This window comes from Dermatophagoides pteronyssinus, unplaced genomic scaffold, assembly GCF_027571235.1.
Source record: "Dermatophagoides pteronyssinus isolate colony J.1.1.1.1 unplaced genomic scaffold, Derpt_VIB-CSIC_2022.12 sq0015, whole genome shotgun sequence".
NCBI lineage: Eukaryota > Metazoa > Arthropoda > Arachnida > Sarcoptiformes > Pyroglyphidae > Dermatophagoides > Dermatophagoides pteronyssinus.
The window spans coordinates 1,014,277-1,041,764 of record NW_027461539.1 but is presented as its reverse complement, the minus strand read 5'-3'; the positions used below and the strand labels follow the sequence as shown (position 1 = coordinate 1,041,764).

The 27,488-nt window shown below is 28.3% G+C and overlaps 11 protein-coding genes across 14 annotated transcripts; 5 read left to right on the top strand and 6 right to left on the bottom strand.

Moving 5' to 3' along the window:
* Positions 1-47: 47 nt before the first annotated feature.
* LOC113791574 (protein HID1) lies at positions 48-5,200 on the bottom strand. 2 transcript variants are annotated; one of them, XM_075822132.1, is made up of 3 exons: positions 5,186-5,200; positions 502-3,029; positions 48-438 (listed from the first exon to the last, which is right to left on the bottom strand). In XM_075822132.1, exons 2-3 carry the CDS (start codon positions 3,025-3,027, stop codon positions 178-180), a joined length of 2,787 nt encoding a protein of 928 aa, XP_075678247.1. In that variant the 5' UTR covers positions 3,028-3,029; positions 5,186-5,200; the 3' UTR covers positions 48-177. The 2 variants fall into 2 exon arrangements, with proteins under 2 accessions (XP_075678247.1, XP_027197168.2); XM_027341367.2 differs by lacking the exon at positions 5,186-5,200 and adding an exon at positions 3,082-3,480.
* LOC142645585 (uncharacterized) lies at positions 3,958-4,952 on the top strand. The gene has a single exon (XM_075822138.1). It carries the CDS (start codon positions 4,389-4,391, stop codon positions 4,950-4,952), a length of 564 nt encoding a protein of 187 aa, XP_075678253.1. The 5' UTR covers positions 3,958-4,388.
* Positions 4,965-7,375, top strand: CngB (Cyclic nucleotide-gated ion channel subunit B). The gene is made up of 3 exons (XM_027341368.2): positions 4,965-5,105; positions 5,174-6,094; positions 6,162-7,375. The coding sequence occupies exons 1-3, from the start codon at positions 4,982-4,984 to the stop codon at positions 7,244-7,246; spliced, it is 2,130 nt and encodes a 709-aa protein (XP_027197169.2). The 5' UTR covers positions 4,965-4,981; the 3' UTR covers positions 7,247-7,375.
* LOC113791577 (replication protein A 32 kDa subunit-like) lies at positions 7,172-8,464 on the bottom strand. 2 transcript variants are annotated; one of them, XM_075822136.1, is made up of 3 exons: positions 8,447-8,464; positions 7,807-8,414; positions 7,172-7,747 (listed from the first exon to the last, which is right to left on the bottom strand). In XM_075822136.1, the coding sequence occupies exons 2-3, from the start codon at positions 8,075-8,077 to the stop codon at positions 7,287-7,289; spliced, it is 732 nt and encodes a 243-aa protein (XP_075678251.1). In that variant the 5' UTR covers positions 8,078-8,414; positions 8,447-8,464; the 3' UTR covers positions 7,172-7,286. The 2 variants fall into 2 exon arrangements, with proteins under 2 accessions (XP_075678251.1, XP_027197170.2); XM_027341369.2 differs by lacking the exon at positions 8,447-8,464 and having other exon boundaries at positions 7,807-8,442.
* A 150-nt stretch (positions 8,465-8,614) lies between these two features.
* LOC113791561 (uncharacterized) lies at positions 8,615-10,424 on the top strand. Its single transcript, XM_027341352.2, has 2 exons — positions 8,615-8,891; positions 8,976-10,424. The coding sequence occupies exons 1-2, from the start codon at positions 8,772-8,774 to the stop codon at positions 10,371-10,373; spliced, it is 1,518 nt and encodes a 505-aa protein (XP_027197153.2). The 5' UTR covers positions 8,615-8,771; the 3' UTR covers positions 10,374-10,424.
* A 304-nt stretch (positions 10,425-10,728) lies between these two features.
* Positions 10,729-12,320, bottom strand: LOC113791562 (uncharacterized). Its single transcript, XM_027341353.2, has one exon. It carries the CDS (start codon positions 12,253-12,255, stop codon positions 10,897-10,899), a length of 1,359 nt encoding a protein of 452 aa, XP_027197154.2. The 5' UTR covers positions 12,256-12,320; the 3' UTR covers positions 10,729-10,896.
* Positions 12,321-12,349: 29 nt separating this feature from the next.
* On the bottom strand, positions 12,350-14,575 carry tos (Exonuclease tos). Its single transcript, XM_027341351.2, has 3 exons — positions 14,357-14,575; positions 13,703-14,293; positions 12,350-13,640 (listed from the first exon to the last, which is right to left on the bottom strand). Exons 1-3 carry the CDS (start codon positions 14,424-14,426, stop codon positions 12,481-12,483), a joined length of 1,821 nt encoding a protein of 606 aa, XP_027197152.2. The 5' UTR covers positions 14,427-14,575; the 3' UTR covers positions 12,350-12,480.
* A 67-nt stretch (positions 14,576-14,642) lies between these two features.
* Positions 14,643-16,283, top strand: Yif1 (Yip1d-interacting factor 1). Of its 2 annotated transcripts, none has more exons than XM_027341330.2 (5): positions 14,643-14,799; positions 14,871-15,400; positions 15,468-15,757; positions 15,836-15,929; positions 15,997-16,283. In XM_027341330.2, the coding sequence occupies exons 1-5, from the start codon at positions 14,781-14,783 to the stop codon at positions 16,201-16,203; spliced, it is 1,140 nt and encodes a 379-aa protein (XP_027197131.2). In that variant the 5' UTR covers positions 14,643-14,780; the 3' UTR covers positions 16,204-16,283. The 2 variants fall into 2 exon arrangements, with proteins under 2 accessions (XP_027197131.2, XP_075678216.1); XM_075822101.1 differs by having other exon boundaries at positions 14,689-14,803.
* Positions 16,284-16,289: 6 nt separating this feature from the next.
* LOC113791548 (putative RNA/DNA demethylase ALKBH6) lies at positions 16,290-17,173 on the bottom strand. The gene is made up of 2 exons (XM_027341338.2): positions 16,865-17,173; positions 16,290-16,799 (listed from the first exon to the last, which is right to left on the bottom strand). Exons 1-2 carry the CDS (start codon positions 17,075-17,077, stop codon positions 16,290-16,292), a joined length of 723 nt encoding a protein of 240 aa, XP_027197139.2. The 5' UTR covers positions 17,078-17,173.
* Positions 17,174-17,221: 48 nt separating this feature from the next.
* LOC113791613 (mucolipin-3-like) lies at positions 17,222-19,605 on the bottom strand. Its single transcript, XM_027341406.2, has 2 exons — positions 17,756-19,605; positions 17,222-17,697 (listed from the first exon to the last, which is right to left on the bottom strand). The coding sequence occupies exons 1-2, from the start codon at positions 19,186-19,188 to the stop codon at positions 17,280-17,282; spliced, it is 1,851 nt and encodes a 616-aa protein (XP_027197207.2). The 5' UTR covers positions 19,189-19,605; the 3' UTR covers positions 17,222-17,279.
* A 73-nt stretch (positions 19,606-19,678) lies between these two features.
* Dcr-1 (Endoribonuclease Dcr-1) lies at positions 19,679-27,237 on the top strand. The gene is made up of 4 exons (XM_075822094.1): positions 19,679-19,991; positions 20,065-26,686; positions 26,748-26,823; positions 26,906-27,237. Exons 1-4 carry the CDS (start codon positions 19,815-19,817, stop codon positions 27,102-27,104), a joined length of 7,074 nt encoding a protein of 2,357 aa, XP_075678209.1. The 5' UTR covers positions 19,679-19,814; the 3' UTR covers positions 27,105-27,237.
* Positions 27,238-27,488: the final 251 nt, after the last annotated feature.

The window sequence follows — 27,488 nt, the reverse complement described above, 5'->3', positions numbered from 1 at the left end:
GTAAGCAAATTTGAATTTTTCAACAAAAAAAATTCAATTTTATTTTCATATTTTTTTAAAAAGAAATCAATAAAACGAGTCACTCGATAATCATCATATTAAATAATTGAAAAAAACAAATTCAAAACAAACAAGAAAAAAATTAGGATTTGTCGCTTGTCGTTTGTTGCTTGTTGTTCAACTTTTCTGTATTTCAAACAAACGTACTTCCGTATCATACCATATTGGTGGATCACTATTTCTTAAATAAATAATTCCCCACATATATGTTCGAAACCATATTGTTGTACCGATATTTGTTTGATATTTTCGTATTAAAATTGGATGTGGAACAGGTAACAATCCTACTAATGTACCATGTTGTAGAAATTTTAATATTTCATTTTCATCGGTTATTCCTTTATCCAGACACATTTTTTCTACTTGTGGTACTAAAACCTAATGGAAAAATTAAAGGAAAAAGGGTTAATCTTTTCTTCCAAAAAAATTCACTCAACATACCTGTAACATTCGCATAATTGTTTGTAATGGTAATTTTTGTTTCCATGAAATAATCCATTCGGTTGTTGGATGCCAATTTCCAATATCTTGTGCAATATTTTTCTGTTCTTTTGATCCTCTCGATGATGAACCGGCCGATGAATGATCATCCGATGCTGTCGATGATTGCCTTGACATTGATTTTGGTCTTCGTGAATTTGTTCGATTTGATGCTGCTGCTGCTGTTGATTGTTCATGATCTTCATTATCTTCTTGATCTATTTTTGGATTAGGATGTGTTCTTTCAGTCATTTTTTCCAATTTAGGTACAGCAGCTAATGTTATATTCATCATTTGATTGGTTGATGTTGACATTAATGATGGTGTTGGTGAACAATTTGATTGTTCATTAGCAGTCATTAATTGATCAACTGGTGATGATGATGATGTCATTGTCGTAATTGGATGTGTCGATGATGATATACCACGATTTTCATTATTACAATCAATTGGTGTTGATGGATGTGAATGTGTGGCATGTGTTATATCATCATCATAATCAATTACTGATGATCGATTTATTGATGATGATGATGATTCTATCAATGATAATGGTCTTCCTTGTTGATTTTTAATCGATTTATTTGATTGTTGTCTATTGAATCGTTTCATTTGTCCTGTTGATGGATTAGTGGTGGTTGTTGTTGCTGTTGCCAAATTAAATGTTTGTAATTTTGCCTGATTTAATGATCGTTGAATGGTTCCATAATCAGTTGGTAAATTACTTAATGTATGAAATACATTTCGTTTACGTATAATTGTATAGATTAAATTTGAATTACCATCAAATTGATATTGTATAATATTATTAAATATTTCTAATAAAAAAAATACTAAATGATGATTAGTTGGATTACTGAACAGAAACCATGGAGTGGAAAATGCTTCAAGTAGATGAAGAATTTTTGCCGATGCAACCATTGATAATGTTTTTAGATAAGGACTAACATTCACTAGTATGGTAAGTAAACAATCAAATAATGGTTGTAAACGTTGATGACCAGTTGTGATTAATTTATGAAATACAATCACCAGAAGATCAGCATGTGTACCGGAAAATATTGGTAAATCCATTGGTGCAATTGCTTGATATGGACGATTTAAACGTACACCAAAATTACGTTCACCACTTAATAACAGTATGATAAAAACACCAATATGTACTAGGCCAACACGTGATCGATCTGCACGAGCATCATTCAAATGATATAGTATTGGTACTAAAATTTTCAATACATCGCATGTTTTCAGAACATAATACATAAATTTTTTATTATAATCACATATTTTCCAAAATAAAACCAATAATTCTTGATGAAATTTAATTTTTTTCATTGAATTTGGTAGATATGATTGTTGTAATGGATTATTTAAAAGTTTTGTAAAACCTTTCAAAATAAATTCAAAATCATCTTCACGATGTATACGACTTATATAATTAATAAATAGATTATCTTGTGATGAAACAAGTGGTGATGATTTTTTTGCTTCTTCAATTGATGATGATATTGGTGTGGAAAAATCATGATCCAAAATAACAATCAATATTTGTAATGAAACTTCAACTAATGGTTCTTTTGAATCTTGAAATATTAGATGATTAAATGGTAAAAAATTATTTGGATTATATGCAAAAACTGTATTCAATAATGATGTAAATAATGGTAATGCATGACGATTTTCAATTGATGTAAAAAATTGTATCCAACGATTTGGTTGATGGCCAACATGTACAGCCGAACAATACATTGATTCGGAAAAACATGTTAATAATAATCGTAATAATTGTGTACGATGATTATCATATGTTGTTGATGATGGTGATGCAATTGAACAACCAACACCTGCTTCCCAAATATATTCACAACTATCGATTGATTGTAAATCTTCGGGTGGTGTATCCGGTGCACCGAAACGATTACCTTTCGAATCTAATGGTGCAACAGTAAAATCTGGACAAAATAATAAATCTGCAATTGCTAATAATAATGAATGTGATAATGGAATTTGTTGATTAAGAATTTCACATCCAGATAAATCTGATTTTAAAGGCCGATTACGTTGATGATGATATGATGATGATAATAAATTATTTTCATCAATAGATTCTTGTGTTGTTGGAAATTGTGTCCAAAAAAATTGTCGCCATTCTGAATCTTCAAAAAGATATGGAAGTATTCTTGTTAATAAGGCCGAACAAGTAAGCACTGTACGATGTTGACTAGCAGTATTACATAATGTATCAGTAACTCTAACTAATTGTTCAACAGCTTTATAACATAATGTTGATAGATTTGATGGTGATTCATCACGTAATTGACGTATTTCTTGAGCAGTTAATAATGCAAATACATCACCAATTGAATCGATATGATTTTCATGCCAAAATTGTGACCAAAATTCATCATCCGGTTCGATTGGTTGTGATCGTGTTGTTAGATTAATAACAGCTTGACGATATGATAATTTTGTGTCGGTATTTCCCATATCTAATTCCGGAAAGAAATTGAAAAATTTCTGATAAAATGTATTTCAACAAACCTTGAAAACCATATGGATAGAAATCGAGAATAATAAATTATTTCCAATCGATGTTCAGTATCGATAAAATGCGAAAAATTCTTAATTTTTATTCTGGAAATCTTTGAAAACAAAAAGTTTGTTGATGTTTCCACAAAAACCCAGAATCTTTTCTTTTCTTTTTTATTTTTGATCAATAATTGATGTAAATAATGATGATTTGGTCGATCCAAAAACGGGAAAAAACAAAGTTTTGAAACGTAGTAGCAAAATGTGCCTCTACCAACAACAACAACAACAGCAATTCTGGCTCACACGCATACCAGAATCATAATGATCATAACATTATATAGAATGATGACCAAAAGCAGGAAATCCTTTGGCAAATGAATTGTATCAACAACAAAAAAAAAGACGAAATGTATTGGATCTCTATATGTGATAAATTAGCATGTTATATGTGTTTTACATACACACACACACCATTGATATTTGTCCAAAAACCGGATGGAGAATTATGTTTGTTTTTTTCCATTGAAAAGAATCATTTTCTTCTTTTTTGGTAATTTTAAGTTTTGAAATTCAAAACTTGAAATGATGGATAAAATGAAAGTGAAATTCGTGATTCAAATCAAACTTTTATTTGATTTTGGATTTGGACAAGGTTAACAAAAAAAAAGGCGAATGAGCGCTGAATGTTTGTTTATCGTTATTCTCATTTCATTTTGGGATTCGAACCGCGGTTCGAATTGACAATGTCAATGATATTGAATAAAAATATCAATTTCTATGTTCTCTTGGCTTGGTTTACATAGGAAATTATTATTAAAAGAACTCAGGGAAATTGTTGTTTTGTTGTTTGACAAGACCTGTTGTCCCATGATTGAAAAGGGATCAACAACAACAAAACAAAACAAACGTCTCTCTGCTGTGTTTGTTTATTAAGGCGATTGTCAATTAAATCTACCGTAGTCATTTTCATTTTCATTTTCATTATTATCGTGATGACAATGACAATGATGGGCTAAATTAAATTAGTTTTTTTTTCTGTCGTTTCTTTTTGTCGTTTCGTTTTCTTTCACCCGGATTAAAAAAAACAAACAACCATGACAACTGGTGTCGGTCGGTCGTTCGGTTCGGTAATTTACCACTACATTAAATGTGAAATGGAACCTGAATGAACAATAATTTTTTTTCGTTCGGTTACAAAGTGATCACCAAAATTTTCTATGAATCGATAGTTCGGTGGAAACCGAAAAGTTCGTGATGAATTTAATGTTTTAATCATCATTTTATTATCGATAATCATTCGCGAATGATAACTGAAAATGGAATCCGAAAACATAAAATCTGAAATAAATTCAACCGATGATGATGAAGTTGAATCATTGTTTACGAAGAAATTTGTTTCAAATTTGGATGGTAACAGAGCTGATGCTGCTGCTCGGCTGATTGAGCAAGATAACAATGATAATATGGATTTTGATGATACCGAATTTGATAGAAAAATCAATCGATTTAATCCAAATAATAATGATCCGGATGATGTTTTAATATTATCAACACCAAATCTTAAACAAAGAAAATTTCAAAAACAAAATTTATCCAAAAATTCTGAATATCGTTCAGATGATAATAATGATGAAAGTATTACTGTTTCAAATGTTCGATCATTATCATCATCATCATCGGATAAACATAAAGATGAAATTGAAGATGCAAAACGTTATTTTGAAATTTATTCAACACCATCATATCGTTGGTCAATGGATATGATACCGAATAATTTGATAAACATTTCGAATAAAAATCAATCGGTTGGAGAATCACCAAAATCTCTATTAATCAAACAAATTGATACAACAACAACGAACAAAAACGTTCGAATTTGAAATTAACTAAACAACGTACAACTGTATCGATGGAAGATGAACATCATCATTATTTATCACCATCATCATCATCGATGATGAAAAAAAATGATTCTTATGAAACAGGCAATGGTGATGATGATGATGCTATTTCAATTTTTCAAAATATTGAAAGTAAGTTAACACAATCTTGGTTGGTTTACATTTTTTTTATTGATTTAATTTTACCTGAAACAAAATAGGATCATCCATACCTGTAATAGTTAACAGCGGTTGTGATGATAGTAGTCGACGAAATGATAAATCAAAAGATTTTATACAAAATGCAACATGGATAACGGAAAGAATGCGTCATCTAGTCAAAGCATTTAATGATCGTGGTGATTTTGTTCGTCGTACATTCGAAGAAATGAATGCTAAAAATGAACTAACAAAATCGGATGATGATGATGATTCGGATAGTTTGAATGATGAACAGAATGATGATAGAAAATTATCTGCAGCATTATTTGAATCAATGTTTGGTGATGAATGGAAAAATAATGATAATGATGAATTGAAAATGGATAAAAATTTTTGGCAACGTTTAAAATATTCAACGGTTTATGAACCACAAAGTTTTATCTACATTATTTGGTTATTGATTGTTTCGTTTACATTTTTCTATAATGCTTTAATGATTCCATATAATTTAGTATTCCCAGATAATCCTAATGAACAATGGCGATCAATAATTGTAAAAATTTTAGCCGATTTAATCTATTTAATCGATTGTTGTTGGTTTAAACCAAGATTGAAATTTCTTGAAAATGGTAATTGGATCGATGAAATTGGCCGTACTCATCGAAATTATTTTCATTCCAAAAGATTCGGATTGATTGATTTTCCATCACTGATACCAATCGATTGGATTACGATATTAGTTTCATGGAATTCTGGTGGCAATACAAGTCTTATAATGCGATTGAATCGTCTGATTCGTATTATTGATTTTTGGGAATTTTTTGAACGTATTGATAAAGCAACAAGAAATCCATATCTTTTTCGTATAATTCATACATTAATCTATGAATTATATATTATACATTTGGGTGCATGTCTTTATTATCGTGTTTCCGAATGGATTGGTTTTGGCCGTACACCATGGACTTATAACAATAAAGGTTTGTTTCGAGTTTTTGTTTCCCTTTGTTTTTCAATGATGAATCTTTCCACAAAAAAAAATTCTAGGAAATCCATATCTTCGTTGTTTTTATTTTGCCTTCCGTACAACAACATCGATTGGTGGTCGACTACCAAAACCGACAACCGAATTCGAAAGAATTTATATGCTAATTGCATGGTTGCTTGGTGTATTTGTATTTGCAATGGTTATCGGTCAGATTCGTGATATTGTTGCACATGCATCACGTAATCAAAATTATTATATTGATGCATTGAATAAAATTGCTGCACATATGACAAGATTATCCGTACCAAATAAACTACAAAAACGTGTACGATTTTGGTATAAATTTACCTGGGATTTACAGAAAACATTAAATGAAACAGAAATTATACGTGTATTACCATTGAAAATGCGTACAGATCTGACATTATGTATTCATTCACATACATTAAGTCGTGTTGATTTATTTAAAAATATTAATCGTAGTGTATTAAGAGATTTAGTATTGAAATTACAGCCAATTTTATTTCTTCCAGGTGATTATATTTGTCGGAAAGGTGATGTTGGTCATGAAATGTATATTGTTAATAAAGGTACTATACAAGTATTTGATCCAGAAACTAGAAAATTATTGGTAACACTTGGTGAAGGTTCGGTATTCGGTGAAATTGCCATACTTAATCTACATGGTCAAACAAAACGTACAGCTGATGTTCGTTCATGTGGTTATTCACAATTGTTTGCATTGAAAAAACAAGATCTTTGGGAAACATTACGTTATTATCCGGAATATGAAAATGTTTTAAAACGTAAAGTACAAAGAATTTTACGTAGAAAACAACAACAAAAATCATCATCCAAAACATTGAATATTGATAATCAACCAGAAAAACTGTCCGAAATAGCCGATATTCAAGTTGTTGAACAAATTTCTGTTGAACCTATTATTGTAAAAGAACGTCCAAAAACACCGAAACTTTTCGAAACTGTACTGAAAGCAATTAATCCTGAATCAACCATAAATCAATATTTTATTCGAAGTGAACAACGAAATAAATATCGTTCAAATTCATTACAAGCACCAACACCTGAATTAGGATGGATCGATCCTGATGTTTATTATCGACAAACAAGTTTAGATATATAAAAAAAAAATTTTTGTTAATTATGTTACAATTATTTTGATTTTAATCATATGATTTAAATGTATGATTATCAATAGTATTGAAAATAAGTAATTCAGCCAATAAAAATGAAATACTATTATCAATATCAATAGGATTCATATGATTTAAATGATTATGTATATCTTCTCTTGAAATGCCAAACATTCCGTTACCATATTTTTTAATAATTTCAAAAACAATTTGTTCACGTTGACTTAAATCATTTGGATCATAATCAGGAAATTCAATTTGTTTTTGTTCATCAGGTTGTTTGATTGTTTTTGTTGTAATATTCATACGTTTTTCCAATAGCATTGATTCACGTATTACATTTAAAAAATGTTTAGTAATTTCATTCGGATTTTTAATCATTCGAACACGAAAAGCAACAATAAATGATTTATTTTCATTCATACGTGCCAAACCAATTACTTCGATATAATTATTAACAGAAACATTGGGAATCGGAAAGCCAACATCATCTGATTTGATTGGATTTTAAAGATAATAAGTTAAATTATTTGTTAAAAATTAAACAAACCTTCAATATCATTTTTATAAAGATGAACATCAACCGAAGAACCAGTATAATCATCAATGGTATAGATATTTCGTCTGAAAAATTCTTGAATATTTTGTACAACACCGATAGTGATAATTGAATGAATTCGTTGATGAAACATTACCAAACCATTGTCTTTAGTTGTTAAACGATTAATTTGTGAACAAGAAACATGAACAATATTTCCAGCACTAGAAATTCGATTTGGAACCACAATTGTATCACCACCTGAACTGAATAAAGCCATCATTATCCGGAAAATGAAACAAAAAAAACTCAGCAAAAAAAAAATACGCAATGATCAACAGCTTCCTTCAGAGCATCAACAAAACAAAAAAATCTGAGTACACTCTATAAATAGCGTGTGCACAATGTCATTTTTGGAGTGTACTTTTAAAATTGAAAAATTCGAATAAAAGCAGAAAAATGAATTTGTTCGCACTATTAGCCATGGTCATCAACCTAACCTCACTGAACTATGAATCACAGTCATAGACATAGTCATCAACCTAACCTCACTCAACCATAAATCATGGTCATAGTCATCAACCTAACCTCACTCAACCATAAATTATGATCAACCTAACCTCACTCAACCATAAATTATGATCAACCTAACCTCACTCGACAATCGAAAAATTTGAAATTTTTGAAATTAAATAAATTTTTTTTTTGATTAAATTTTTAGAATTTTAAAATTTAAAAAAAAAATTAAATTAGAATAAAAATTTAGAATTATTTAAAATGAGAAAACGTTACTTATAAACTTATTAATATGTTTATTTTTTTAAAATAATTTGCATAGTTTTTTTTTTGTTTGTTTTGGTTTTAGTTGTGTAGTTTTTTTTCCAAATCCTAAACGTTATTGAGTAGCATCCGACAGCAGTGTACAGAATCAAAATCAAAAGAAAAATAAGAAGAAAAAGAAAATTTTTTGGCTGAAAATGAAAATTCAAAACAATACAAAAAATTTCCACAACATTATCATGTCTATTATGATTATTACAATATTGATAATAACAATTTGTAATAATTTTATTAATTGTATGACATTCAATACAAAGGTAATGTTGTAAAAAAAAATTTTTTACAAACAAAATTCAATTAATTCCTATAATTTTTTTCCCAACAAAAATTACAAAAAAAAGACCCTTTGTGAAAGTATACGTGATACACAAATATATGAAATGTTAAATATATTAGCAATCGGTTTGGATGGTAAAGAAAATTTAATAATAATGACAAAAGATAAATTTATTTATGATGCACCAATTGAACAAATATTTGATGAAAATAATTTACATTTACATTTAGAACAAATTACACCATCAACAATGATGAACGTTTATACACAATTAAATGTTAATGAACGTTTTAATTTATTATATGAATATGATCAAATACATTCGGCATTTTTTCTAACAATAATGACAAAAACATCACTTTGTTTTATATCGATGGATCCATCGGCACAGCCAAGCTTAAATTATTGGCTAGATGATAATCTTGTTTATGAAAGTATTGATTATAAAATACCAATATCACAATGGGTTGATGAAGATATTGATGATTTTGTTATATCCAATCGTCCTGGTCAAATTGAATATTTTGTTTGGCGTAATCATCGTGCAACAGGTAAATCAAGTATCGGTATTGCACGTTTACGTTCACAATCCAAAAATGAAGAAGAAATATGGAAATTTTTTAAAGAAAATATTGTATTTCAACATATTTGTATTGAAAATGAACATAATGTATATTTACATCCAATACCGGATGGTGATTGTACTGGTAAACAATTTTCAGCAATCGATGTTACAATTGGTTTTTTTACTAAAAATAATTTAATATTAATGGGTGAAAGATATGTTTATAAAATACCTGAAAAAGTATTATATAATATGAGTAAATCAGAACCATATCAACAACAAACAATTGAAGAATTTATTTCTTGTCCACATGAAGCACAACCAATAAATGGTATGGAATTTGTAACTAATAATGATTTAAGTTCAACAATATTAATGATATCATTATCATTAATATTGGCTTTAATGTATGTATTTTTGGGTTGGTATTGTTGGGCAAAAATATTAAAATCACGTATTGGTGGTAGTGGTGAAAATGAAGATGATGAAGATGATGAAGATGATGATGATGATGAAAGAACATTAATGAAAACAAAAATTCAAATGTCTAAACAAATAAGAACAAAATCAATGATTGGTTTAAATGGAAAATCAAAACAAATGAGTCAATTGAGAGCAATGAAATCGGTAAAATCTAAATATGGTTTTAGTCCTAAAAGCAAACTTCAATCAAAACTTTCATCACCAATGAAATCAAAATTATCAATGAAATCATCACAACGTAGATCACCATCAACATTGGGAAGCAATATGTCACCATCAAGATTACAAATGAAAAGTAATATGAAAATGAAAAGTAACTTGAAAATGAAAAGTAATATGAGAATGACTAAATCAAGAATATCAGCAGGAAAATATAGAAGTCCAAAATCTAAAATTCGTGAAAATTTAATTTAATAAAACAAAACAAAACAAAAGCTAAATAAAAATTTATCCATATTAGTTTTATTATTATTTGTGTCATTTTTTGGTTTGGTTGTTGCTATTCGAATTCGAATGAAAACATTCGAAATTTTTTTCCTAACATTCATCATATCGATACAATCGATATGTCGATCGAACGAAAATGTAACAAATCCATGTCCAAATTTACAAAATTCAACATTATCATTATCATCATTGAATAATAATGATGATAATCTGATGACAAACAACAATCATGATGATGATGATCAAGAAATTCGTTTCATAATAATTACCGATAATCACCAAGACGAAATGAAATTATGGAAAAAAATATTAATCATTTCCGTTGCTTTTATAATGGTAATTTTTCATCCATTACCATTATTATTTTTAATATTTTATTTTTATTGTTTTCAACAAAAACAACAACAACAACAACAACAAAATTATCATCATAATCCAAACAATATGGAGATCATTATTTGAGCATTTTAACGATAAATAAATGAATCATTCAATTTTTTTTTCTTTTAACCGATCCAGATGGTATCATTATTTGTTCATCATAAATTCTTTCGGGTATTAATCGACGAAATCGATTATCATTCAATTCGTTTGCAATATCATACATTTCGATTAATGTTTCTTGTGGCCAAACGGATAATGAACGTAATTGGCCACAATGAATAAAACGAAAATATTCATACCATGAAGCATAGCTATATTTGTCAAGGAAAATAAAATCCAAATTCAGCCATTCACCATTTTCGTCTTGAATTTTTTTACGAAAATAATCCAAATGATTTATCAATGTTTGACGATTCATTGTTATTATATAATTACTGAAACGTATTTCAAAAATTATATCCGATTCTTTGAAATTATTAAATGAACCAAATTGATTTAATGTTTGTAGTAAATTTGATGGCAACCATGTAATACGTGGTGTAGAATTATGTAAATAAAGACAATGAACATCGGAGAGACAATGATGACCAGTTTTAATCATTGTTGAATCATAACAATCAAATGCCCAACATTTTCCATTATCAAGAACTAAAACATAACCATGGGGGGAACCAACAACATATAAAATTCTACCATCATCTAAATCGATAGCATTGGCTATAAATGTTTTCGATGAATTTTCTTGTTTCTTAAAATTAATTTGATAAAGATAATCATTATTGTTGATGATTAGAAATTCATCGTGACTATAGGTAATTATTTGTTTTATACATTTTATAGATTCATTCTTTGTAGATTGATCATCTTGTTTGTAATTGATTTGAATTGGTTGAATCGATGTTGATGTCCATAATAAAATTCGTTTACGATTAGTCATCAATAATGAAACATTTGATGAACAAACCACATCGATAATTATTTCATTATCCATTAATGGTGGTTGATAATGTTTTGGTTGTTGATCAAAAAGATTTGAATGCCATAAATTATTGGAATCATCTAAAGCCAACATTTTTGTTTTATAACAATAATATTTTTGAACATTTTCTATTTCAAGTTTTATTTCATCATAAGTTTGACTGTACAATATTGAATAAAGATTTTTGATTATATTGCCAGGATCGTTATTGTCATTTGTCGTTTGAATAACCAAATATAATTTAAAATCAGTAGCTATTGCATCGAAAATTTGTTTACCACAAAGATTTTCAATTTCCAACGGTTCGGATGAATTTTTTGTCCATTGACCACTGGCAAATACACGATAATCATTGGTGAACAATAATGCCGATGAACAACTATCACCAAATATAAAAAATTTTTCAATTTTAGCTAAAAATTCTGCTGGTAATTTTCGAATTTCACGCCACAAACAAATATCTTCAGTTTGAAGATATTCAATCATGATTTAAATGATAATCAAAATAGAAGAATTCACCAAGAGTGAAAAAAGAAAAAGAAATTCGAACGAAAAGATTTTTCAACATCAGATGGCGCAATTTGAAAAAAAAATGTTCCAATTGGAATTTTATTTTATTCGACGATTTTTATCAACAATTCATTCAATCAATAATTTATAATGGAAAAAAAATGAAATGAAATAATATTTTGTTATAAATAGATAGAATTACTAAGGAATTTGTGAAAAAAATTTACGAATATCATTATTGGCAGTATTTTTCGTTGATAATGATGATGATTTACGACTATTACGTTTTTTCGATACTGTACATTTATTCGATTTGGTCATTGAATTGTTGAACAAAATATCTACTGATGATGGAATTGGTGATCCGACTGGAGAATCAGATCTTGATGTTGATTGTGATGTTTGTGTTGATGATAATGAATAGGAACGTTGAGATGATTGACGTATTGCAATAGATTCATCAATTTGACAATTATTCAACAGCTTCAATGCTTGAATATCTTCTTCTTCGATCGATGAAAATGATTGATTCAATTCTTCTATAGATTCTTGACGAGATTTTTTCGTCTCTGGAAGATCAGTGTCTGAATTACTATCACCATTTTGATCGTCTGAAAAATATTTAGATTTCTTTATAATACCATCATCGATAAAAGTTCGTTTACGAAATACATTTCGGCTTAATTGACGACGTTGATATGTTGTTTCAATAGTTTTTGGTTTTGTTTCGGTTTTTGGTTCAGGTTTATCGTCAATAATTTCAATAATATCAATTTGCTTTTTGTTGTTTTTCAATTCTACTTTCAAGGTTGCATTTTCATCAATTGAGATCAATTTTTCTTCATTATTTTGTTCGGTGATCAATTTACGATTAGGATGATTGGATGAGATATGTGATTTGATACGTTCATTAAATACCGATGAATACCAAATAGTCGAATTATCATCGTAAGGTGTGAATAAATCCAATATAGTCAAAGTTTTCGGACAAACATTTCCCAATACATAATTGGTAACAAATTTTAAATTATTTTCTAATTGATCATTGCCATTAGGAAAAAAATGTCCACCATAATTAGCAAATTCTTTTGGATCAACATTTTTCGGCAATGGATTTAAATAAACTAATCGATCGAATTGTGGTGAATAAACAATTTGATAATCGAATGTATTCGATGCACGAATAAAATCTTCAATATAATCTTTTGTAACGTGGATTTTGTTTTGCATTTTCAAAACAATCGGTAATTTTTCCAATATTTTCGGAATATTTTCTACGGTTGGATTTTCACAAAGTGTTTCGAAAAATTTTCGTGCACGTCCAATTCCAACACCCGGTATATTGGAAATATAATCACAACCTTATTCGCGGGTTAAGAATAATAAGAATTCGATAAACATTTCAGGGTTTTGTTCAACTTACCGGACAGAATACACATTAATTGAAATTTTTTCCAATCTAAATTTTTAAAGCATCTATCCAAACGACTTATATCAACCATTCGACCACGTTCAGTTTCACGATCTAATTTATATAATGCTCGTTTACAACCAAATGCTAATAAATCTGAATCTTCAGTAATTGCATAATCAGCCAGATTATTATTAACCAAATAAGTAATTTGTGCATCAGCTTCAAACGGTGCAACTAAACAATCAATATTTTCTTTACGACAACATTCAATCACTTGACGACACATTTCAAATGTAACATCAACACATTGTCGCATAAGCCAACGAGCTTCACGTTCACGACCAGTACGTAATAATTGTTGAATTTCTTCACGTTTTTCTTGTTTACGTTTTTGTCGAGCTAATTTTGTATCCGATTTTGCCGGTAAACTTTGTCCATCAAAAACAAGTATAGGTGTTATACGATGTTTTTGTAAAATTTTACAAAAATTCAAACAATAATAGATAAACATTTCAGTCGGTTCACCCATAAATATACGATCAGCACAACTATAACAAGCACGATGTATCCAACCATTTGTATCGATAGCAGCAACCGTATCTATTTGGAATTTCGTTTGAATATTTACCAAAAACCAAAACATAGAATTTCAAATCAACAAACCTTGAAGTTTGGAAAGTGAAATATTTATCTCTGCACCTTTCATCAACGGTAATAATCCTTGTATTCCCATATTTATCAATCAATTAATTATCGAAAACAAAACAAAAAAATTCATTAGAAAATCGAGAGAAAAAAAATTGATGACACGAATAGAATTTTTCGTCACAAAAATGATCCCGCCATTTTTGCACAATGAAACCAAAAAATATCACAAACAACGTTGAGAATTTTCCGAGGAAATTTTTTTCATCCAAAAATCCAAACTGCAAAAAAGTTTTCCCGACAATAAATATCGAGTATCGAAGGAAAAAAAAAATTCATGCAAAAAAAAATTGATGACGAGTCTTGATTTTTTTTCTTCTTTTGAATAAAAAAAAAACTTCATTATTGAATTTATTATTTTAAATTTTTTAAAATTTTCATTATGGATTTGAATCGAACTGGTTTGTAAATTGATTTTTTTCAAATGATAATTATGTTTTGTAAAAATCTCTCTATTTTATTCAACAATTAGGACCATCTCGTCGTCATATTTCAACCGGTAATGTTCCTACTTCAACACCAATGTTTACCGAAAGTTATTTTACTGTTGATTCGGATGATTTTGGTCAACAACAAGCACCAACAACATCACCACCACCAGTACCACCATCAACACATTCTTTCAATAGTTATAATCAAATGAATTCATTTTACAGTCCAAGTGATAATTATGGATTTGTTTCATCACCTCCTCAGCCACCGCCGCCGATATCTAGTGCATCATCTTGGCAACAAACACCAGTTTCACCATCAATGTCAGGATTTTCTTCACCAGGACACCAAGTTCCTCAACAGCCAATGTTTCCAAATCAACAATTTTTAATGGCTGCTGGTCAACAATTATTATCGAATCCAATGACTGCAGCTGCTATTGATGCTTATTCACAATCATTGGTCGATAAAAGTAAAGGTTGGATGGGCAATATTAAACAATATTTTGCTGTTGATACGAATTATGCGGTGAAAAAATTATTTCTCATATTTGCACCATATTTACATAAGGTTTGTTGTGAAGTTTTTACCATTTTTGTTTGATTGAAATTCTTTTTTTTTGTTTGAAATTATAAAGGACTGGACAATTCGATACAATTCTGAAATCGTAGCACCAAGAGATGAACCTAATTTACCTGATCTATATATTCCTTCAATGGCGTTTATAACTTATATATTGGTTTCTGGTTACATACTTGGTTTACGTAAACAATTTGCACCTGAACAATTAGGAATTTATGCTTCAAGCGCTATGGCATGGTTATTATTAGAAGTTATATTAATTATGATTGCTAAATATGTTATGAATCTAAGTTCAGCACTTGGTTTCTTTCATATGGTTGCATTCGGTGGTTATAAATTTGTTTGGTAAGTATTATTATTCTCATATCATTTGATTTTTTCAAAAATTAATTGAAAACAAAAAAAAATATTATACAACAACAGTATTGATGCACTTCTTCTAGCGACAATCATGTTTGGACGGAATGGTTATCTTATATTATTTATATATTGTTCACTATCGTTAGGATATTTTCTTGTAAGTATTGTCGGATAAACATTCGAATTAACTAACATTCTATTCATTTTTTTTTAAATATAAACAGATTCGAGCATTAAGTACAAATCTTCAACAAAGTCAACAATCATCCTATCAACATCAATACGGTGATAATCCTCGTACAGCATATTATTTGGTTATGTTTATTGCTATATTACAACCATTGATTATGTATTTTTTGACATCAACTTTATCAACAACTGTTCATGATCCTATTCCTGGTTCAACGTTACCAGCAAATCCAATACAATAATAATTTTTGTTTGTATTTTTTTTTAAATATATTTATAAATCATTGATAATGGTTTTGGATTAAAATTTTTATAATAATAATTTTAATTATTTTTTTAAAAATATTTTATTCAATTTTAATTTATGACATTTAGGAACAAAACGTATTGTTAATGAATAACGTGTTTGTCTTCGTAAACAATTATTTTCTAACATTGATTTGTATTTATCAATCAAATATAAATTAACAATTTTTTTATCTGTTAATGTTTGATCATCATCATCATTGATAGGAATTATATCTTCATCAATTTCTTCGATTTCATGTAGATATTTTTGATAAGCATCTTGTTTTAAAATTGATAAACTACGTGGCCATAATAATAAAGAGAAACGATATTTTCGTGAACATTCATTGGATGTGGATAATTTTTCATAAAAATTTAAAACAGTATGTGATCCTGTATTGATTGTAGCCACTACTGGATAATATAATGGTCCATCTTCATGTGCTAATATTCCTTGACCAGGTTCATAACGATTGATCAACACTTGATTAGGTAGATTACCATCGAAAATATTCATTTGTTGTAATTTATTTGCATAAACTTGTAGCCACTATTCAATAGAAATTCATTTGTAAGTAAGGTAATATTTAACAACAACAACAACAAAACACAAACCTGTGGTAAATCTTCAGCCAACATTCCATTTTTATTTGGATAACCACCATAAACTTGTAAACTACGATTCGAAAGATATTGCCATTTAGGTTTTGGTGCTTGTTTAATATGATCAATTAATTTTCGTTCATCATCTGATTCGATAAAATTTGGTATATAAAAAATTGAATCAGGTACCAATGGATGATCAATTTTATAATCAAGATAATTCATTATTTTTTTTGTTAAATATTAATCATCGAATTTAACACGCGTTTCAATTAACTTCGAAATTGAAAATTCTCGAATTTGATTGAAATTGATTGAAAGAAATGCGGAGTAACACATTCATATAATACGTTCTTGAATGAAAAGAAATTCGAAATTTAATTTTTTTTATTTATTTTAGTCAATAAATGATAAAAAAAATTACAAATCAAGATCTGCCGAAACAAATTCGAAAATAATTTTGAATTTGATCAACAATAGAATTATTATGAAAACCACCATCAAAATTTTCTAATGGATATTCGTCAATAAATTTTTTTAACAATGATTCGGATTTTGATAATGAATCAATTTCTTTATAAGAATCACGTACAGATTCATATGCATCAAGTATTATGGCAATAAATAATGATACTATCACATATATTGATAATGAAATGAAGAGGTAAAGATAAATTCGACTAAACCACCAGATAAGTGTTGATTTTCTAACATCGGTTGAGAAAAATGTTGCAAACATATCATCACCGTTCATTAGTGAAAACAAACATTCCAATGTTGAGCTAAGTGTTCGAAATTTTAAATGATGTGGTCCCAAAACAACCCAACCACAAAAACAAAATCCTCTGTAAAGAAAACAAAATCATCAAAAAAAAATTTTCCACAATCAATTAATCAACTTACCCATAAACTAAAAATGCACATAAACAAAATCTTAAAACATTTGGTATTGATTTTTTCAATGTTACAATAAGTATGTTGTATGATTGAAAATATGCAAAATAACGTAACAGACCTAACCAAACTAAAAGATTACCAATACCTAAAAATAATGAACAACTTGTATAAAGAATTGAATCCATTGAATCGGATGATTCCATACGAATTTTCATTATACTACCACAAATAATAAGAAAATCATTTAAACAGATAATCATTAAACCAATATCAATAAATTCCATTTTATCTTCAAATGATAATTTCTTTTTATCATCAGGTAATGATAATTCATTGAAATATTTTTCCGTTTCTAAACGTAATAATTGACCACGATATAATGAACGTATACAAAGCATTGTCGATATTGAACAGAATAAAATTACTGTATAATTTATGGCCATAATAAGCTCAATATTTGATCCAAGATTTAAACCCGTACCAATTGATTGTCGCTGTAATGTTCCATCCTGATTAATATAATGACAAGATCTTGCTTGACGATTAATTTTTAAATTAACTTTTATCATTGCATCATGTGCATGATTATCATAGATGATTGTAATATTAAAATCAAAACATCTTGGCAATATTTCATCATCCAATAATATTGTTCTTAATGGGAAAATTAATTGTAATTTCATTAAAGAATCGAATGATAATGTAAAATTTTTCGAATGAAAATAATTTTTTGTTGTAAATTCATCATACCATTTTTGATCACCAGATGGATAAAGATTATCGATATCCAATATTTCCGAATCAATATTATTATTATCCAAATTATAGGCAAAATTTGTAGGATCTAATTTTCGTTTAGTAAAAAATGTTTTTCTTATCAAAAATCTTGGATATTCTTGTCGTTCGAAACCAAAACAACCGACAGATAATTTACTTAGATTAGAAAATTTTCTAATAGCAAAATCTAATGATGAATAAAAATGTTGAGTAGTGTAAACAGCATAATCACCAGTTGCCGGTGGATAAGCAAATACTTCTCTTGTTTGATCCCAATCATCCAATAATATATTACGAAATGCATTTTCAATATGATCATCTTGTGTAATATAATCAGACATTTCTTGACCAAAATTTATCAATTGAAATGTAACAAATATTATCTTTAACATTTGAAATAATAATTTAAATGGAAATCTTTTTTTTGTACGCCATTTATCCAATGGTGACATAAAATAGAATCTTAATTTTTGTTGTAAATGTTCTTTATCAATAATTGAAAAATTATTTGATAATAATAATTCTTCTTGATGAGATGATAATGTTGTTGATTGATCATTATTATTGTCATCACCATCTGCATCATTAATTCCAATAAAAGAAACTTTTGGTCGTTCAATATTATTATTATTATTATTATGCTCTTGTTTATTCGATTCCATGATGACAATTTGATATTTAAATTTCAACAACAAAGTAACAAGTGTTTTTGTTGAACAAATGTACAATTCATACTCGATTCATAAATGTTCATAGTTTGTTTTTACATAATAATCTGTTTTTTTCACATTTAAAGTAATAATAAAACAGATATCTTGTTATCATTTTGATCAAAAATATCGCGATTTAGATACGCATATTACATATATATTTACTGATAACATTAAGAAGTGGATAATTATTTTTGGAGCATTAAGAATCCTTTCAAAAAATTTGATCACGTGATAAGTGTAGCGCGTAATAATTTTAACTTAAAACAGTAGAAAAAAAGTCAAATGTTTCGAATTTTAAGCCACACCTTCGGTTGCGATATGACAACCATAAATTATCGATTGCGTAAAAAAAAAGAAATACTCACCATAGACAAGACGACAGTGCAACACAATACAGACAAGAGAAAAAAGAAAGAATTAAATGTGCATTTGGATTCATGCATGTGCATTTCGTTTTTCGTTTTTCTTCGTTTTTCTCGTTGAATCAGATTCACTTTTTCACAAATTTTTCTAAAATTAATAATCTTTGAATTTTAGACCGAAAATTTTTTAGGCCATTCAATCAAGTGCAAAAAATGGCCACAAATAAAAATTTGTCGACAACCAACAATGCAGATAATGTTGTCAATTCGACAAATTCGAAATCAAATTATAAACATGGCCATCGTAATTCAATGAATAATCCTAACACAAGATTGATTCGTTCATTTGCATTGTTTGATAATCGTGATTTTCTTCCACGTCCATTTCAGGTTAGTCAAAATCGATGATTATCATAAAATTATAAGCTCATTAACCACATTGATTGATTCTAATTACAATCAGATTGAATTATATGAAACATGTAAAAATCGCGATACAATCGTTTTTCTTCGCCCGGGTCAAGGAAAATATTTCATATCAGTAATGTTGGTAAAATATTTTAATCCACATTTATTTCCTTCGGATAATGTGGTGGATTTGAAAAATCCTAAAAAAATATTTTTCTTGGCCAAATCACCCAATTCTATTAAACTTTATTCATCTGTTTTCAATGCTCATTGTAATCTTCGTATTGGTGAATATATTGAAACGGATGATGCAAAACAATGGTCTCCAGATATTTGGCATAAAAAACTTCAATCATATGATATTCATTTGATGATGGATTGTCTTTTTGAATATCTAATCGAACAGAAATTAATTCATGCTAATGATTTAAATTTGTTAATATTGAATGATGTACATAAAATTTTACTCTGTACATCACCAGCCGATGATTGTTATACGAAAATTATTCATCGATTACGTTTGCAAACAACTAATGAAAAACAATATCGAATTCTAGGTCTTTCGGCATCGATATTATTGGAAAATGTTTCATCAAATGTTTTCGAAAAAATGATCGAACAAATTGAAAAAAATCTTTGTTGTTCATGTGAAACATATGCCGATCTACGTATGATTAGTAAATATTCAATTCAATGTCGTATAAAACTTCGAAGTTATTATTCATTATTGGCATCAGAAAAATCTTTCATTCAAAATGATATAAAATATCGTATGGCATTGTTTATGATAAGAAATTATTCGGGACAATTTTTTAATTTTATAACAAATGTTTCAATGGATGGTGGTATAACTACCGAACAACTTATTAATCATGAAACTATTGCCAAAATGATTGTCGATATTCTTAATGTATATGGAATACTTGGTGAATGGTGTGCATTAAAATTAATCGATCTAATTAATCGTGAATTATATGATACAATTTTACTTATGTCCAAAACGGCATCAAATTATCTTCGACTTTTAAATTCATGTCATTCAACATTATGTTTGATTCGTAAATCAATACTATCATATATGGATCAAGATATTGTTGCAAAATATGAAAATACTACATCATCATCATCAAATGGATCCGAATCGCAACGATTAACAATCGAACAATTTCTTTTGATTTCTTCACCAAAACTTCATCTATTAGCACAAGTATTAATCGAATATCTTGAAGAATTATCTAGTCCATCATCGACAAATCAACAACAACAACAAACAACACATTCTTCATTTACATTTCCATCAAATATTTGTTCATTAATTTATGTGGAAAATCGTTTAATGGCACGTGTTTTGAATGAATGGATACGTGAATTGATAGCAATTGTTCGTGAAATAAATTCCGGAAAAGCATGTATACTTGATTTTCTTCAATCAGATTATGTATTTTTAGCCGAAGATGATGGAAAAAATGAATTGAAAAATTTTTATTATCGTAAACATCAAAAATCATTACATGAAATTTACTATTATAGACAACAAGAAGAAACATTACGAAGATTTCGTTTACCACAACAATGTAATGTTTTAATAACAACATCAATGTCATCGGAAGGACTTGATGTAAATCGTTGTAATATGGTTATTTGTTTTGATATACCAAAAACATTTCATCAATTTATTCAATCAAAAGGACGTGTACGTGTTGAACGTGGACAATTTATAGTGTTGGTTGAACAAAATGATCATAAAGATTATGTGGAAAAATTTTTACAATTTTGTAATATTGAAAAAATTTTTACAAAATTAGTACCATTAAACAATCAAGTTTATATTGAAAATGAACCAAAAAACATTGATTTGATAACATCAATTCAATCGATTAAACCAATACATTCATCATCATTAAAATCATCTTCAATTGTGCAGAAATCGAAAAAATTTGATAAACAACAACAACAACAACAATTAAATCAATCGGCAACTTTACAGCTAACATTAGAAAATGCTATATCAATTTTGAATCGTTATTGTAATAAATTACCAAGTGATACATTTACAAAATTGGTTCCAAATTATAAAATTGAATCGGTTAAAGAAGAAGAAGAAAATCAATCGGAAGAAAATAGTGAAATTATTACAAAATATCGTTGTCGACTATTTTTACCTATAAATTCAACTTATCGTGATGAAATTGTTGGCAATGTTCAACCAACACAATCATTAGCAAAACAATCGGTTGCATTTGAAGCGATTAAAACATTAAGAGAAATTGGTGAATTGGATCAGAATTTTTATCCAGTTGGAAAAGAAACAAGTCGTTATATAGAAAAATTAGGTCTTCAAGATTGTTTTATTAATATACCGAAGAATAATAATAATAATCAACAGGTATTGCATCAACAACAACAACCACAACACCAACATCATCATCATCATCATCGTGGTCCATATCATCAGAAAGGAAATCGTTTTAATCGTATACAAAATCGTAATATAGCATCAAAACGACGTCAATATTTTAAGAAAAAAGTTGCCGATTCACTTTGTGGACAGATTTTCAGTAATGTTGATAATGATAATTATCGTTTTCAATATTTATATGAATTTCAAATGAAATTAACATATCGTTTATCGGAAGAACATAATACTAGAGGACGGCGTATTATTGATCCGGCGGAAACAACACGAACATTTGGTATAATTTCACCAAATCATTTGCCAACAATATGTGATTTTACTATCTATAATCGATCGGGTGAAGTAACTGTTTCGATAGTTCCTATTCGAAATCAAGATTCAGCGAATGGTTTTGAAATCAATGAAATAAAACGACAACAAATTGAAAATTTTCATCAATATACATTTGAAAATGTTTTACCACTTGGAAAATCATCAATTCGTTTTGATCGTATGAATGGTTCGAATGGAAATTATCTTATTGTACCGATCAATACTATTGATAATGGTGATCGAAAAACAATTGATTGGGAATTTTTAGAATTGATTTGGCATCATAAAAATGATCCAAAATCATATGATCAGGAAAAATTTCATCATGATGATCAGAATAGATTTATTTTTGAAGAAAAACTTTATCAAGATGCCGTTGTCATTCCTAAATATCGTAAAGATAAATTACAATCATTTTATTATGTAGCTGAAATTTGTCATGATCTTACACCACAAAGTCCATTTCCTGACCATGAATATCAAACATTTGAAAAATATTATAATCAAAAATATGAAAAACAAATTACCAATCTTGAACAACCATTATTAGATGTTGATCATACATCAGCACGTTTAAATTTATTAACACCACGTTTTTTAAATCGTAGAGGTATTAATTTATCATCATCATCATCATTAAAATCTAGTGGTGGTGGCCATCATCAATCAAAAAGAAATCCACAACAAAAACAAATTCTTGTACCGGAATTATGTTTCATACATCCATTTCCAGCATCATTTTGGCGTAAAGCAGTTTGTTTACCTTGTATTTTGTATCGTTTAAATTTATTATTAATTGCTGAAGAATTACGTTTTAAAATAGCAAAAGAAGCTAAAATTGGTGTTATTCAATTACCGGATGGTGAAAAATGGCCAAAATTAGATTTTGGTTGGTCAGTGTTAGTTGAACAATCACGTCAACAGACAAAATCGATTGAATGTGCCAGTAATAATAATCAACATTCGAATCTTGATGATTCAAATGAAAAACAAAAAACAACCATAAATCAAGATGATGATTTTATTATCGATACTTTTGATCCATCAATGGCTCCACCAGCTTCGGATCAATTTTTTAATGAAAATCAAAATAATTTTATAAATTTTGATTCATACAATAATGAAATGATTCCACAAATTGAAATCATTAGTGGTCCATTCAATGAATCCAAGATGAATTATAATAATAGCCAAAAACAAATGTTATCAGAAATTTCAATGGATGATGATTTTGACGAAGAAGAAAGTGGAATAATTGAAGTTGATAATGAAAATAATCCAATCATTCAACCAGGGCAAAAATTACCGGTTCGTGCTGGTTCACCAACATATTGGAAAGATCGAGAAAATTTAGAATCAGATCGAAATGGAAAAATACCAGCTGATTTTGATTGGAGATTTTATGAATCGGATGGTAATGATAATGAATCGAATAATGAAGAAATTGATCCAGCACGAGCTGAATTTCGATTAAATTTTGAAAAATTTTTAGAAGATATTCAACAAATTTCAAAAATGCCCGCTTTAGTTGATGATGATGAACATGAATTTGAAGAATTTGATAATAAATTTAATGCGGGAAATAATAACAGGAAAAAAAGTTTCCGAAACAATAATAATCAAAAACGAAAACCTATGGTAACATCGCTTTCAGATTTAGACGATGATGATAGTGATGAACAAATTGATGATGGTTCATATTCAGATTTTGATGATCTTGATGATTCTAGTGATGATTATGATCAAGATGATGATGATGATCTTGATGATGGTGATTTCAATTCACATGATGAAGATGATGATGAAGACGATGATGATTATGATTATAGTGACGATAATGATAATGGTAACAATGATGATGATGATGATGATTTGGATAATTTTCCAAAAAAATATTCAAAATATAAAAATCGTAAAGCAAAAACAGATTTTGATCAAAAAATTCGTAAACTATCACAAACAATGGATGCATATCAAACAAAATCAGTTATTTATGATATATTGAAAATTGAATTATTATATGATTCAAGACAGATTGAACAGAAAAGTTTAAAATATTATTATCGTCATCGATTTTCATTAGCTGAACAACATTCAGAACATTTACGAAAAAGAAAAATTTTCGATGAAATGTATTATGATGAAAAAAATCAAGTAATGCAATGTGTACAACGAATTCAAAATGAAACATTAATGAATGAAAATTCAAAATCGAAAAATGAAAATGATCATGTTTGCTGTGATCCGGAAATTGATACATTTCGTAATGATAAAAATTTTAATGAAATTAATCTTAATCAATCATTATTATCGGTTTTAATGGAAAAAATTGATACAAATTTATTGGATATGATGAAAATTAAACATGAAATTGAAGATGAAAAAATTGATCAACAAGTACAAAATCGAAGTCAATTTGCAAATATTTTTGGTAAAAATTCATCATTATCATCAACAAAAATTGAAGTTAAATTTGGTGAATTATTACCGAATAGAGATGAAAATCTGGCTGAATTTTCATCGAATGATAAAAATCCTATCGATTTGTTTCAAGCACAACGAAAATTAGCATTGCAAACTTTACCACGATGGCTTCAATTGGAAAATTCTTTCGAAACACAAATACAAATGGGACCACATCCAAGTCTGATATTACAAGCAATTACAATGTCCAATTCAAGTGATGGTATTAATCTTGAACGTTTAGAAACTGTTGGCGATTCATTTTTAAAATATTCCATAACAGCATTCTTATTCTGTATGTGTCCAGAATTGAACGAAGGAAAATTATCATTTTTACGTAGCCGACAGATTTCAAATATAAATTTACATCGTTTAGGTCAACGAATAAATCTTGGTGAATTGATGATTGCTTCGAAATTTGAACCAGTCGATAATTGGTGTCCACCTTCTTATCAGGCTTTAGATAATGTTGAACAAGAATCAAACGATAATGTTAAAACAACAACATCGAATAAAGTGCCATATAATTTATTGACACAACATTCTATTCCGAATAAATCTATTGCCGATTGTGTTGAAGCATTGATTGGAACATATTTAATTTCTTCTGGATCTCAAGGTGCTATTCAATTTATGGATTGGCTTGGACTTAAAGTATTACCGAAAGGAATGAAAATTATAACAAAAAATTTGACCAGCGAACCAGTTGAACATAAAGATGATTCGAATCAAAATCATGAACGATGGCTTCCACAACCTCGATCACCATTGATTATTCCTAAACATTTACGAAACGATATTGCTAAAGTAAAAGAAATTGAAGATAAACTTCAAAGAAATTATTATAAACATCATTTGGATCGTTTTGAAGAAATTATCGGTTATCGATTTCGTGATCGTGCCTATTTAGTACAAGCATTTACACACAATTCTTATTATGAAAACAAAGTAACTGATTGTTATCAACGATTAGAATTTCTTGGTGATGCTGTTCTTGATTATCTTATAACAAGATATCTTTATGAAGATCCTCGATGTCATTCACCTGGTACATTGACTGATCTTCGATCAGCATTAGTTAATAATACTTTTTTCGCTGCATTAGCTGTTAAGTATAATTTTCATAAATATCTTATGATGCTTTCATCCGAACTTTATCGAGTTATCGATGGTTTTGTACGTAAATTTAACATTTATTATAATCAAAATCTTGCCAATGGTGAATCGAAAAAGATTCTTAGCGCTATAAGCGATTTTCAACAAGGCAATGAAGATGATGAACGAATGGATGAAAATTCCTATTCAAATTATAACTATTGGGAATTGTTTGTTAGCGAAAATGAAGCTGAACATCTTGAAGATATTGAAGTTCCTAAAGCTTTAGGTGATATTTTTGAATCGGTTGCTGGCGCAATTTATTTGGATTCTGATATGAGTTTGGAAGCAGTTTGGAAAGCATATTATCCAATGATGAAACCTGAAATTGGTAAGAAATGAGATTGAAGATGGTTTTTAATAACTTTTCTAATTTTAAACGAAAATTTCAGAAAATTTTAGCGAAAAAGTTCCGAAAAGTCCTATTAGAGTTTTGTTGGAGAAACAACCACAAAGTGTTAAATTTGGGTTTGTATTCATTCATTTTTTCCCAGTTGATATTCAGTTGAATTTATATCTTTTTTTTTGTTTTTGTTTTATTGTCATAAAGAAAACCTGAAATCAATTCTGGTCGTCGTATTCGTGTTACTGTTGAAGTATTTGGTTTAGGAAAATTTGTTGGTATTGGTCGTAATAAACGAATTGCCAAATGTACAGCAGCAAAACGTGCATTACGTGCACTTGAAAGTGAAAAACGACGTAAAGAATTGGAACGAAAACGTCGACAAATGGATGAATTTGATGATTAAAAACAAAAAACAAAAATTTTGATATTATGTTTGTGATAAAAAACACACATTGCCTTCCTTGAATAATTCATTTTTTTCATTCAATCACAAAAATAAATTTCAATTTAACGATGGTAATTCCATCTGTCATCAATGGTCATTGTTTTTTTTTGTTTTTTTTGCTTGTTTGTTTGTTGAGGGTAAATTCAGACAACGAAAATGTCTTCTGATTAAATTTAATAAATGACTTATTGACAAAAAGTCTTATGATTTCTAATGTTTATCATCATCATCATCATCATCAAATACACCCTCGCTGATATAGATAAAACATTAGACATTTGATAGATGGCAGATGTTTATGAATCTTTTTGATTCAAAATTTAATCATTATTTAGCTTAGGA